The 14,930-nt window shown below is 35.8% G+C and overlaps 1 protein-coding gene and 1 long non-coding RNA gene across 8 annotated transcripts in view; one reads left to right on the plus strand and one right to left on the minus strand.

Moving 5' to 3' along the window:
- The window catches only part of LOC108589410 (uncharacterized), a 207,063-nt gene that overhangs the window by 121,099 nt on the left and 71,034 nt on the right, over positions 1-14,930 (plus strand). The gene's annotated exons all lie outside the window — the stretch shown is intronic.
- SAMSN1 (SAM domain, SH3 domain and nuclear localization signals 1) overlaps positions 1-14,930 on the minus strand; it is a 555,105-nt gene that overhangs the window by 9,407 nt on the left and 530,768 nt on the right. For all 5 annotated transcript variants that reach the window (XM_078358566.1, XM_054248946.2, XM_078358567.1 and 2 more), the window contains 4 exons: positions 11,902-12,031; positions 9,726-9,877; positions 6,014-6,220; positions 3,829-3,979 (listed from right to left, as the gene is read on the minus strand). In XM_078358566.1, the coding sequence (XP_078214692.1) occupies positions 3,829-3,979; positions 6,014-6,220; positions 9,726-9,877; positions 11,902-12,031 (640 nt within the window). The remainder of the gene's footprint in view (positions 1-3,828; positions 3,980-6,013; positions 6,221-9,725; positions 9,878-11,901; positions 12,032-14,930) is intronic.

The following is a 14,930-nucleotide window of genomic DNA, read 5'->3' on the forward strand; positions in this document are numbered from 1 at the left end:
AGGAGAAATACCTAATGTAGGTGAAGGGTTGATGGGTATATCAAACCACCATGGCATGTGTATACCTATGTAAGAAACCTGCACGTTCTGCACATGTATCCCAGAACTTAAAATATAATAACAAAAAAAAAGTGTAATCCAGTTTACAGTTACAAGGTCAAAGTGGGTACAATGCTATCTATCTTGGGCTAAGAAGAGAAAAGGAAATTTTTTTTCTTTGCTTTAAATCTTAGACGTCTGTTTTTTCCATGTTTTGCACCCCATTCTCTTGGACCCTCTAGATATATTCAAGTCTCACATAAGACTTGTCTTTTCTACATTATCTCAAAATTTTAGCCCTTATCCCCGAGACATATGCCTATTTTCCTCAACTTTTATATCGAATGATTAGCAAAGCAAACCTTTTTAAGTTCTCAATCTAACAATGAAACAGCAAACTAGGAATTTATTGTCATTCCTCAAACTGACATTTGATCATACAATGATCAAATTAAATGCATACATAATATCCTAGAGAATTTGCCTGCCCCATTCTTAAAAAGAAGGTAACTATTTTTAACCTATAACACTCATTTGTTTTTAAATGTCTCGGTTTTATATAACCATATATTCAAGGTCTTTATCATTCAGGATACATGAAGGTTGTGCATTTAATCTTTAGCATGGTTGTAGGAGATATGATTCACAGAGTAGAAAATAGACAAAAATAAGCATTCAGCCAGCATGGTGCCAAATCATCAGAACTCACCATCTTATCAAAAAATGGAAGTCATTCTTCTTTATTTCTTGAGCAAAGCAGTTTTAAATAAGATAAATAGCTTTCAGTCAGAATAGCCTAACATGCAATATGCATCTTTTTGACATGTATATTCTAATACGACTTTAGACCATAAGATTAAAATAAGAAAAATCTCAGGGTAATGTGTTGACAAGAAGCACTGGTTGAATCTGTATTTTTTTTTTTTTTCATTTCTCATCATCCAGAATTTGGCTCTGTGTATGTTTGTACCTTGCTGGCTATCATTAAGTGATCAACTTCTAGTGACCTTCAAGTATCATTTTCTAAAGTTTTGTACAGGGGAATAATGTCTGGGAACTGTCCTTTTTTATATCAATATCAAAAACCATTTAATGCTTTGGAGACCTTATGTTTTGTTTTCAGAGACCAAGATATAGCAGAACATGTTTCTAATTGATATAGGAAACTGAGTTATAGATATGGGAACTTGAGAAAGCCACTTAGCTGCTCGGATTTTCATCTTCCCATCTTGCAAGGAAGAATTTTGCATCGGGCGTTTTTTCTTTTTAATTATACCGGCTCTATAAATAATTTTATCATCTATGAATAATTGTTCTTTTGTTAACATAGAAAGGAGACAGATTATGAGTGAGGTGGAATGAAAAAAATTAAGGGGATGCAAGCCTTTTGCAGTGAACCCATCTTCCCTCTGTGGGTCCCTACTGGACACTGTGCATTGCTGAGAGCACAGATTTCCCAGGTTCCCAGACCCTTCTCTCCACAAACCCTGTTGACAGGCAGCCGTGGTAGCCTCTCATTTTTCACTTTCTGATACAGAAAACTGAACTAAATCACTTGAGAAAATTGGCAAAGGAGCTGAAAACTTCTATTTTCAAATATTCATTGCTTTCCTATTGACTAGTTTGCACATACGGAGGAGTTTTATAGCAGACTCGCTTTGATTAAAACTACATCTCTACACTCATCTAGCTGTTTGACTTCTTCGAAATTCATCTCCAGATTTTTTCCTCATCTGTAAATTGGGCAAAATACGTAAATGTGTGCCATTATGGAAGAAAAGCAATCATTTACAAGTGTTCAAAAAATACTCTTCTCCTCCCTGCAGTTCATGGTCAAATTATTTTGGAGAGTATTGACAATAACACTGGACATTGTCAGTAATAAAACTCTATAGAATCTATTTCTAAGCCAAACATTGTTCAGTGAGGAGCCATGTCTTGAAATGACAAGATGTGAAGAAAACTGACTCCTTTACCTCAAAGAGCTTCCTATATCTGACACTGATCAATATTGTCTTGGCTTGTATTATTGATTAAATTGGCTGCTTTCTAAAGTTTGAACTTTGTCTCTGTGACCTCATCTCCCACTCTTTTCTGTTTCCCAGCCCGATAACTTCCAAGAAAGCATATAAAAACCTAGGCCTATGATGAAATCAGTTCTGCTGATGTCAGATTAGTTATGCCTGTGAAAGCTCTTGGCAAATGATGATAAGAATAAAGGAACAACTTCTTAAAAAGTAAACTACTTTTCACTAGGTAAAAGCCAGTGTATAGGAAACATGTGCTCTGTCTCAATTTTGTGGGACTTATGAGAGAGGGTATAGAATAGCCCACAAATGGACAATCAGGAAGACTGGCCCCTAAATAAAGCTTTCTTCCCTCCTCACTCTCCATCTGGGCTGTTACTTGTGGTGTTAAAAAGTATAACACAGCAGCACAAACATTGGGTTGAAATCCGAACTCTACACTTCACTATGGGAGTGTTGTTAGACAAGTTACTTATTGTCTCAATTTCTCATCATAAAAAAGAGGGCAGTACTGTCTAACTCAAAGATCTTGGGTGAGTACTCAAGTGAATAATAAGGAAGGACCCTGGCCCAAAGTCTTGCTCAGAGCACATATATATTAAAAATGTAGTTAATGATTATTAGTATTATTTTTATGGCCAGGTGCAGTGGTTCATGCTTATAATCCCAGCACTTTGGGAGGCTTAGGTGGGCAGATCACTTGAGGTCAGGAGTTCGAGACCAGCCTGGTCAACATGGTAAAACTCCATCTCTACTAAAAATACAAAAATTAGCTGGGCACGGTGGCATGCCTATAATCCCAGCTACTTGGAGGCTAAGGCATGAGAATCGCTTGAATCCCGGAGATGGAGGTTGCAGTGAGCCAAGATTGCACCATTGCCGTCCAGCCTGAACAATGAATTGTGCCACTATCTCAAAAACTAATAATATTAATACTACTACTAATTATTCTAGTATTTTTGATAGAGAAGTCTGGATTTGATTATCTAAGTTCCTTTTCATCTTTAAAATTAGACTTTCCCCATTTGGTTGCTCACAAAATACTTCTTATAGAGTTTGGAACACCCTAAGCTCAGTGTTTGAGGACCTGACCAGACTTAGCAGGAAAGGCAGTCTGGATGGGTAATTATAAAAAATAAAGGTTATCCTATCTTTACAAGCCTGATTGCGGTAGCCAGTTTTCTGTGAATCTGCATGTATTATTTCATCTTCAGTTTATACTTAAACAAATACAGAGAACCATCTCAGATACTAAGAGTGCTGAATATTTTTTCAAGTTATTATAACATTTTGAAAGAGTACTATAAACATGTACAATATGTGACTATAGAATAATGAATGAATTTTCCTGTGTGGCATGGAGGCTTATTATCTTAAAGCCACATTCTGTGTTGTTCTACAGAAGCCATGTGTGACATTTCTCACTAATGGCTTGTGCTCTTATTAAAAATTTGTCTCTTAACTCCCTCAGTCTTTGGGAATGCTAGCATCCACTTGCATGTAAATTAATACCTTTGCAGAATGGAAATGAGGTACCTGGAAAAGTCCCTTCATTTCTTGAGTCTGATAAGGAAATACATTGCTTTCTATTTATATATTTGAGCAGAGTTATTGTTTTCAAATTTATATGAAAATACTTATTTTATGGGAAAGCATACTTTTATGATCTCAGTAATAAAACTGGGGCTTGTTTTTACTGATTATGCTGTTTATATTTAACTGTAATTATCAGCTGGGGAGAAGAATAGGTGTGCACACTTACTTTCTTCGTCAAGGAAGTTTTCAGCAGCTGATAGTAACCTCCTTCTGTCTTCTGAGTTTTCAATATTTAATTCAATGAGATGACTCTCTTTTATATCTTTTAAATCTTCTAGAGTCTCATAACCATTGAGCAAAAGTGTTGAGGTATATTCCTGCAAATTAGTCAAATTCAAATATTTTATTTTTAGTTCTCTTTAAAGAAAATGTAGCAATGCATATGGAAACCAAAGGTACCAATAGAACTTTTGCTTAACTTCACTTGTATTAGTTTTCGACATATGAACTCCAGGGCTCTTAAATGATTATGTTGTTTAATTCTCACCTTTTGTATGGCCAAGTCTAAAGAAGAAATCATTAACTTAAATATCCAATTTCAAATAATGGATAAATTAAATAGTTGGATCATACACCCATTTGGCATTTTTTCACTTCTCAACCAACTAAATTGATGAAACTAGCATTACTTTAAGGCTATCAATGAAATGCCTCTAGCAGAGTAGCATGCTACAGTAATATCTCAGAATCTATATCTCTTCCTGTTTGCATGATCGCAAAAACTTCTACTCTCAAAATCTTCTTGGGGCCTAGGCGGGTGGATTACGAGGTCAAGAGATCGAGATCATCCTGGTCAATGAAGTGAAACCCCGTCTCTACTAGAAATACAAAAAATTAGGTAATCCCAGCTACTCAGGAGGCTGAGGCAGGAGAATTGCCTGAACCCAGGAGGCGGAGGTTGCGGTGAGCCGAGATCGCGCCATTGCACTCCATCCTGGGTAACGAGAGCAAAACTCCATCTCAAAAAAAAAGAAAAGGATTTGAAACAGATGTAATTCTACATTAAAAATTTGTTGTAGCATTTTGGTTGAAAGGCATTATATAAACCAAAGGAATTCTAGACTTTCTATTTAATTGAAAGTTTTTATTAAGCATAGAAGCACCATAGTTGGGTGAAAGAATTATTTTCTCAGAATGTATATTTTGTCCATCATTTGCATCAATATATATTAGTTTAAAATTCAGAGGTTTCTGATTTCAAATATTAGGTGAAGTTGAGTGCTTTTTCAACTTCCTCAAAGATTTCTCCCAGTTTACTTCATCTAATTTCAATATCCTTATTTTAATTCTAAAATAGAATAAGAGGAAGTCTAAAAGTTTTAAGTAATCAGGAAGAACTTATGACCAGCCCTTTTTAACAAAAAAATAAAAGGAAGGAAAACAAGAGGAGTGACAATTCTTTCTTTATAAAAGTATAATCTTAGCACTGAATTAGAATAGAGAACACAAAAATTCCTGTTGTGACAGAACCATTTAACCCTTCTTGGGCAAGTCATCTCAGTCTCTTAGCCCCTGGTTTTCTCACAGGTCACAGAACAAACAAGAGGCAGAGGCAAGATACCAACCTGTACATTCCCCAAGGAATATCTCATTTGGGGTGCACCAATAGCAATACAGGAAAGCTTAGATGCTGTGTTTATAGACAGAAACATAACTAAATAATTCAGAAAAAAACAATTAAGAAAAGTGTAATTGACTACTGCCTTGATGAATTTCGAAAACTATCAAAGTACTGCTCAGTTGATTTTAGAAATAGACAAAAAAAAACTGTAAATTGATTGATACTAGGTATATTTTCTATACATGCCATTTAACAAGGTAAACATTTCAAAAGAATTTTGCTAATATAACAAGAAAATAGTAATTGGGTTGCAGATACAGACAACACACTTAAAACAATCATTATGGGGCTTGATGATCACTATTTCCTTCAAATTACATTTAAAATGATTATATTCAGTTATCTTCTCTCAACTTGATTTTCATCTCTGCTTTGTAAAAAATACAATTCTTTTCATTTTTCCTTTCACTTTTTTAGACTTATTTTATTCCTTACACTCTCTTTATCATTCTAATTTAGTCATTTTCTTAGGGCCTTTTGTTCTTCTAAGGTATTTTTATTTTTCACTGCACTTTCTCAACATTAATCTCTATTGTCCCTGCTAAATACTATTAAGGTTTAGTCCAAGGGATATTATACCAAGACTTGCCCTTGCATAATAAAAGTAATAAAGGAGAAATAAGAGCTCTTCTAGGAAAACAAGTTTTCCTTTGCTTGTAAGACTGATCCATGCTCCTCAATTTTTCCATTTACATGCCACCAAAAGCAAACAAGTCATAGGTTTGCTCACCTGAAGATGAATCCTCTCTAGGAACTCCTGCAGAGTTTTGGATTTTTCGTTGTTACTCCTTTGGTTTGCCTTTATTTTCTTGGGGGCTGCTTCCTCTTCTGAGATGACATCCACATAAATGAATTTGAAGTTTCCTACTTTATTGTTCAACATTCCCGTCCACATCCCCATTGGTGTTTTGCAGATAATGTCTATGATGTCTCCTTTCTAAGGACAAAGAAATCCATACATATTAGGTTTCAGAGAAGTATGATGCTATAAAAATTGATAGAAAGAATGAAATCATAGAAAACTAGAATAATGAGGACATTATGCTAAAGGGGTTCAGATATAATAGAAATAAATCTAAACATCCACTTCTTGCAAAAGTTCAGGCTAATGGTATGGTGGGTTATGCTTAAATTCCCAGAACTTTGAGAGGCCAAGGCAGGAGGATTGCTTGAGGCCAGGAGTTCAAGACCAGCCTGGGTGCTAAAGTGAGATCCCATCTCTAGACAAAAAAAAATTTTTTTTAATTAGCCTGGAATGGTAGCATGTGCCTGTAGGCCAAGGTGGGAGGAGTTCAAGGCTACAGTGAGCTGTGAGTTAGTCACTGCACTCCAGCCTGGGCAACAGAGTGAGATCCCATCTTAAAAAATAAATTCAAAGAAGTTACTTACTAGGTATAAGGAAGAAAACTTAAACATTCTTGACAAAAAGCCCTCACATAGTTTGATGACATGTTTATTTTTCTGTTATCATATCAATTTGTCAACTTATAACTGTAGAACATAGTGTAATTTACAAAACACTTTTGCCTACTCTAAGTTATTTTTGCTCATAACACATCTCTTAGATACATAAGGGAGGTATCCTCATTATTAATTAACAGATATTAAATGACTTCCCAAGAGCTTGAAGGAAGTTAATGGTAGAACCAGGACTCAAGTCTAAGTTATCTGAACTGAAAAATGATGCTCTTATTATTTGTATTTTGAAAGCAATGTATATGTAACAAAGCTCAAGTCATCATTCCTGGAGGCACTCCCCAGCTGGGGATGGAGATGAAGGAGAAGTCTTTACTCTATGTGTTTCTAGTGCATCTGAAAAATTTATCTACAGTATAAGATAAACCCATCTCCAGTATTTAATCTATCTAAAATAAAGAAATTGTACCGAAGTCATAGAAAAGTATGTGTACACTAAGGTTAAATTATGCTAAATAATTCTTTTTAAGGTATTCATGCCCTCCTTTTATTAAGAGGAGATAACATTTAGATTGAGCTCACAGCAAAGTTTAAATTGAAGTATGAATGAATCACATTGGTATGGACAAACCAATTGGTCTTTTTCTTTACTCACATCTAAGATGATAATTAACTATAAGCTGCCAGTTATTGGCAAAAGTAGAAAACTTCATGGGGATATTTCTTTGTAAAGAAAATTTATTTCTATGCAAATATGATGCCTATGTTTAAGAGTCATAGTTCCTCCTTTGACACAAAAGTTTCTGCCCCAGAGAGGACTTTACAGATTCTAATATTTTTGCACATTTTAAGTGTCTACCCACAAACAAACTAAGCATCAAGTCTGCTACTAAAAATATTTTTCCTGCTGCTCTAGGAATGTGTGTTCTTCCATCTAAAAAACAAATTTTACTTGTAATGGTATAATTCACTGTGACTGAACTATCTGTCTGTCTGGTCTTGTGATCTGTTAAGCTAGGTCTTTCTGCCTTTTAGGAAAGGGAATAAAATTATAGGCTGGATGGCATCAGGTAGGGAGACTGGGAAGCTCTCCCAAAGCTCTAGAAAGTTTCTAGGCATGGAAACCCTTTACTGCATCCTTCCTATTATATTTGAGACTTGTAAATTTGCAAATTATTATCTAAACATACATACCTGCACATTCCAGGAAAGCCCACAGTTCATCAAGCAAAGACTCAGTTTTATTTTGGATAAAACCCTTGATTGAAATAATAGTATTTCAATCTTCATGGGTAACTGGGGAATTCTCATTGTGTCCTATAAGAGCTTCATAAAAACTCACCTCAGGCAGCAGCATCAGTGGTACCCTGGCATGGTATTGTAGGGAAGTTGAAAGGCTATCTTGAGTCAAACTGTGCTGTGTTTATTTCCTTCTATTTCTCTCTTCCACAGTGGTTACTAGATTACGATATCATTTCCCCAAGACTTGAACTTGGACATCAGATCATTTCATATGCATGACTAAGGAGCTTACTATGGGGAACACTACATGTTTTATTCTCCAGTTGAGCTTACTCTGATTTGGTAGTATGGAAGGGATCAAGACCATAACTGTTAAATAATAATATAAATACTCCATAATGTATCATAATTATTAGTTAACATTGGTTAAGTGTTAACAATATAGAAAATTCATACTTTATGTCCTTTGACTTTTAGCACTTTGTGATACTAGAAAGAATTAATTTAACATCTATGAATTCTTTTAGCACAAAGCCTTCTTCTCTTTGTGCTATTGTAGTCGACTACTCTCCTTGAGTGTAAGCAGGACTATGAATACTGCTTACATGGATTTCATAATCATGATTATGTTACCCTTATATGATAGGAGGGACTTTGCAGATCCAATTATTGTACTAAATATAAACTAGTACAACCACTATGGAAAACAGTGTAGAGATTCCATAAAGAACTAAAAGTAGAACTGCCATTTGATTCAGCAATTCCACTGCTGGGTATCTACCCAGAGGAAGAGAAGTCATTATATGAAAAAGATACTTGCACACACATGTTTATAGCAACACAATTTGTAATTGCAAAAAGGTGAAACCAGCCTAAATGCCCATCAATCAATGAGTAAAGAAACTGTGATATATATATATATATACACACACACATATATATATATACACATATATATATATACACACATATATATATATATATGATGAAATACTACTCAGCCATAAAAAGGAATGAATTAATGGCATTTGCAGTGACCTGGATGAAACTGGACACTATTATTCTAAGTGAAGTAACTCAGGAATGGAAAACCAAACATCGTATGTTCTCACTCATAAGCGGGAGGTAAGCTACGAAGATGCAAAGGCATAGGAATGACGCAATGAACTTTGAGGACTCGGGGGAAAAAGTGGGAAGGTGGTGAGGGATAAAAGACTACAAATATAGTGCAGTGTACACTGCTTGAGTGATGAGTGCACCAAAATCTCACAAATCACTGCTAAAGAACTTACTCATGTAACCAAATGCCACCTGTTCCCCAATAGCCTAAGGAAACAAAAATAAAAGGTACTGGAGTAGACTTGCCAAGTCTCGCTCCCAAGGCCTTTGCTCTGCTGTGTTTTTGCCTGACATTTGCACTTTCTCTCCTTCTCTTTGGTTTCGTTATTTTTATTTCTGCAAGTATCAGGCAGAGTTGAACACCCTCAGCAACTGTGAGGCTTTTGGTTTTCAGGAAAATGGAGAGAATTCCTTCCTCCCTGATAGATTTTGAACCTGAATAGTCTACAAAATAACAAATTATGCTAATAGCCTGAATAGACTGCTACCCTGACCCCACCTCACTTATTTCATTCAAATTCTTAGTGCTGTAAGCCAGTCTCCACTTCTATTGTTGGGAAGAACACACTCACACCCTGTCTTCCCACTGCTTATACTTGTTGAAACAGATCATATAACCAGCATTTGACAAACCATTCAGAAGGTGGGATATGGTGTCCTCTCACCTTGATTTTGAGGGAGTCAGTGTCGTAGGGACTTGGTGTGAAATCCGTATGCACTCTGGCACGACCACAGAATGGTCCTGAATAGGGGACATCGTCATCCAGTCGAAAGCTGTCACGGTTACTTGTACCATCTGAACAGCTTGTTATGCCACCTAATAAAAGCAGTAGTTCACAGCTGTCATTGAAGACTTCTAACATTCTGAACCATCATTTAGACACAACTAAGTATTGATAATACTGGAACACTGGATGCCAGGCTTATGAGGAGGTTCTAATTGACCCATCCTGGTTATGGTCTCCCAGTTGCTCTCCATCAATGAGCTTTGTTCTCTGAGCATTTCTAACCTTTTTCTGCCAATCTGGCCACTCTCTCCTCTACTACTAACCCAAGTACCCTCTCACTTCATTCTCCATAATCTGATCCAATACACAATATACTAAGCATTGGACACTTGGCAAAGAGGAGGAAGGTATAGGTACAACCACAGACCAGGCCAGCTAATTAATTTTGTACATGCAAACAAATACAGAAACTGATAGCAAGTTTGAACTTTGTGTGCTATTGACCATGAATGCTCAAGGTATGCATGACATTATAAAATTTCCTACAACTTATCACAAACCTTTTCTGCCAGAGTTCCCACTGTGTACCGAAGGCCATTTTGAGTCAATATTTTTGCCATAACAGGTGGCACTTTTGCTTGTTGTATGAGCGTAAAAGAAAGAGGAAGTGTGTCCAAATGTCTGCACCCCCAAGTGGTTTGAAACTTCTAAACTGGGTCTTTAAAACTGCTCTGAACTTCAAGGAAAAGAGAAAAGAGATATCATTTTGCCACCTGCCTGGGAACAAGAATGGCTCCCAGTGAAAGTAACTCTCCTCCCCTACCCTCATACTCAGTCATCACTTCTTCCTTGGTCTGGCCTTTCATCATTCTGTTCAATGAGGGAATAGCCCAGGTTTCACTACCATGCAATGTGGAAATAAGGTAAAGATCCTTCAAGACGCTCCACATTGTATGTGAACTGGTATAGAACAGGTGAGTTGCATCTAATCAGATAAATTAAGTGGTATATGGTAATAGTAAAATGGGCCACCATCTCTTCACACCCTTCCTTCTGTGACACCTCCAGCCCAGGGATTTTCACAGTCCATTCTAGTTAATAAAATTCTCCCCACGTTCAGCATCACAATATAGTTTTAAAACTTCCAGCAGAAATGAATACTAATGAGATCTGAATTTCACACATGTAAAAAAATTCTTTAAATGTTTCTGTTAGCTTTTGTCACAAAATATCTGTTCTACAGCAAATAGGAAAATAGGAATAAAACTCGGGATATTTGAAACATCTGGTCCTTGCCATACATCTTCAAATAACAGAAGCAGTCGATTTAAAAGGAAATGGAAAATAAACTTTGCAAAATCATTTAAAAGCCCTGAAAAGATTAGAGAGATGTATAACAGTCTACATATAAAAAGTCATAAGGCACCCTGAAATATCAATAATTTCATCCAAATAGTGTAGCTGGAAAAGTGGCTAAATCCTGAGTGATTTCTTTCTTAGAAAATTATTAATGTTCACTAGAAAATCCTTGTTTGTCACTTATAGATCCCTTTTTGCCAAATAATTGGTGACATTCCTACCATTTATTATTTGCATATTGCTTTGCTCTTTACTCATTAATTCTGGGTTAAGATCTAAAAAGTAAATGTCAGTAAAAGTAAATTGATGCAAATGTGCTACATTTTTTCAGAGTACTTCTGAAGAAAAGAAAAGCAGTGGGGGGAGAAAGAGAGAGGGGGATGCAGGGAAGAGGGTGGGAGAAAGAAAGGGACTGAGAACAGAACAGAAAATAAATTTCATTTATCTGAATACTTTAAGTGATTTTAAAATATTTTGACTCGAGATAAATCTGGCTCACTTCAACAAAGATTTTTATTTTAGAGATGCAGATTGAATCACCTAATACGACTTTTTACACTGTTGTTGACTACAGTGTTAAAAGTTTTAACACAATATATAACTGTGTCAAATATATTATGTATTATTTAAACAACAGCAACTCTATATAGATCTAATAGATCTTACATTTTACTATTTCTCTTATCAAGTAGCTGGAACCTTGTTTAACCCAGACCTCACACCCAGGATCTTGTCTCTGATTCATTAACCTTACTTGATGAGCTCTGTCCACTGTAGAGACTATCCATGGAGTCACTGGCTTTGAGTGACAACTTCTCTGTGTGGGTCCCAATCACAGGGTCACTGTTCCTATATGAGAGGGCACCATCTCCATCTTCTTCATCCTTCAGAAAAACAAACCAGAGGTCAAGTACAGAGAGAAGATTCCATGAAGATGTTCATTGTGTACACTGATTTAATTGACAAGACATGTTTTAGCAATGAAATACTTAATACATAAGGGTAAAATATATAGTAGTTGATCTTCAGTTCAATTTCTAGCAAAACCTTTTTCAATATACTTGAAAAAATTCTTCAGATGACACATTCCTTTTTCTAGAATTCAATTGAAATTATAATGGCTCACTTTTACAAACTAGGATGAATATCATATCAATACTATTTAATCAAAAATATTAGATTTATTAACATCTATGGTTTATCTTTTAAGACACATTTACTTCTTCATGTTGTCCTTATCCTCAATTTACCACCGTTACTAATCCACTGATCCTATAAGCTTCAACTCTGCATAGTTGTTTCATGTCAGTTATTTGCACCCCACCAGATCACTAGATATGAATAAAACATGTACATTTTGCAATTCTAAAGCAAAGCTTATCTAAGAAGCTTTACAAATCTAATACCGTGCTTGCCACCTCGTCAGGTGAAAAGCAAATCTTGCATAAAATTAGAAAAGACAGACAATTTCAAAACAAATTATATTTTCTTGAAAACGTCTCCAATGTTTTCCATATTTCAACAGTTTGGATTAAACTTATGAATTTCTTAATATTTATCAGAATGTAATTCAACATTCTTTATTTGTGTGCATTTCTAAATGTTTATAAAACTTGACAATATACACATACTAGACACTCAGTTTGATTTTCTGCTTTTATCCATTTCTTTATTCCTTCAGTCATTCAACACAAGTTTATAGAACACCTACTAGGTCCTGGGCAATGTTCTGGGAACTGGGAATTATCATGGTAAACAAGATAACAGGGTGCTTGTTATAATGAAGGATGTTCTATTGTGTTAACTCTGTGTGTGTGTATCTGCGTGTCTGTGTGTGTAGAGCATTTGGGGAGGTGTGTATAAACAAAATAAGCAAGACAATTTCAGAAAATAATAAGTGTTAAGAAATAAATAAAACTGGGTGATGTGAGAGAATGTGTGGCTAAGGTTAGGGTTACAGGTTGGCTACTTTAAATGGAGTGTCCTTCAAAGACCTCTGCCATACAGTAATGTGTGCCCTTAATTATTGAGCTAAATGACAAGAAAATGTAACTTAGGTGAAGCTTTGGAGACAGTTTTCTAAGCAAAAGGAAGATCAGGAGCAAAATAACTGCACTCAGAATTAGCTTGGGTTGTGCAGGGGAAAACAACAAGGCTAATGTGGTGAGAGAAAGGAGAATATTAGTGTGTAAGTTTAGGGAAATAGACTGGAGCCACATCAAGAGAAGCTTTTTAGACCACGTGTGGTGGCCATGGAAATGAGCCACTTAGATCTCTTGCTGAGGGACCTTTCTTTACTGACAGCCCCAGGACTGCCCCTCTGTATCCACTACTCTGTTTGCAGTAAAACCATACTCCCTGCCAGTAACTGAAAATGTAGAGATATTGTTTGAGCCCATTCTAATGGAATTCTGGGCTCCTGTAATGGAAAACTTTAGTATAAGAATCCTCCATTAATCTGACCAAAGCTTTTCAGAATTCTGCTGAAGTATGACACTCTCTCTACCTGATCCTTCTTCCTTTTCCCTGTCCTTTTACAGATGTCAGATTTGCATTGCAGTCTAAAAGCTTTCTCTTCTTTGGCCTTCCTAGCACTTCCCTCTAAATCTCTGGTGTTTCTATTTCTTTCTTGGGATCTGCTGCTCAGAGGACTAGAATGAACACACCAAGTAAAGGGGTGCATTATGAAGACACTGTGAAATTTTAACCATGACTGGATTTCCACTTGTCAGACATATTTTTAGCTTTCATATGGAGAATAAATTTTATGTGGGAAAGAATAAAAAGCATGGGAAGCAATCAGGGGATTATTATAGTAATCCAGGAAAGAACGATTGGTTACTTAGTCTAAAGCAGGAATAGTTTACATGGAGAAATTAGAGAGTTTATATATACTTGGTAATATAATTAAGATAATTTACTGATGAATTAGTGTGAAAAGTGAGAAAAAGAAGGAATTTAGGGTGAGTCTTAGATTTGATTTTCTTTTTTCCTCTTTTTTATATTTTTATTTTTATTCATTTTGAGGATCAGTGTTGTCTGCTGCCACTGGGAATACTGGATGAGAAAACCTTTTTTTGGGATAAAAGCATAGAGAATTGATATATTAGCTTTGGATATATTAAGTTTTGGATGTATACTGAACATCTAAATGAGGATATCAAATAAGAAATTGATGGTATAAATACAACAGATAAGTGAAGAGATCATTGCTAGAGATATACTTGTTGAAGACAAAGTCATGAGAGTAGATGAGCTGACTTAGGAGGGGAGTGTAGATTCAGTGGAGCAACCAGAAACAAGCCTCAGGAAGATCCAGTGTTTCGAGGAATGAGAAAGAAAGCAGAGCCACGAAAGGAAACTCTGAGGAAGAATAAATGCCAGAAGTATGCCCAAAGAAGCCAAGAAAAGTGAATGTTTTATATGTAAGGATATCAGCACTTGGATCGAATACAACTGAAAAGTAGTAAGGAGAAAGAAAAGTGACCATTGGCTTGGACAACACAGAGGTCACTACAGATGGTGACAGCTATTTTAAGGGAGTACTGGGGGCAGAGCCTTATTGAAGTGGGTTGAAAAAGAGAATGGACATAAGACATAAAAATCAATAAAGTAGAATTGAGAGCCCATAAATAAACCCACTTATTTATGATCTGTATATTTATGACAATATATTTATGGTCAATTGATTTTTAACAAGAGTGCCAGGACCATGAAATAGGAAAAGAATCGTCTTTTCAACAAGTAGTGTTAGGGCAGCTGGATATCTACTTTCAAAAGAAT

Source organism: Callithrix jacchus, chromosome 21, assembly GCF_049354715.1.
Source record: "Callithrix jacchus isolate 240 chromosome 21, calJac240_pri, whole genome shotgun sequence".
Lineage (NCBI taxonomy): Eukaryota > Metazoa > Chordata > Mammalia > Primates > Cebidae > Callithrix > Callithrix jacchus.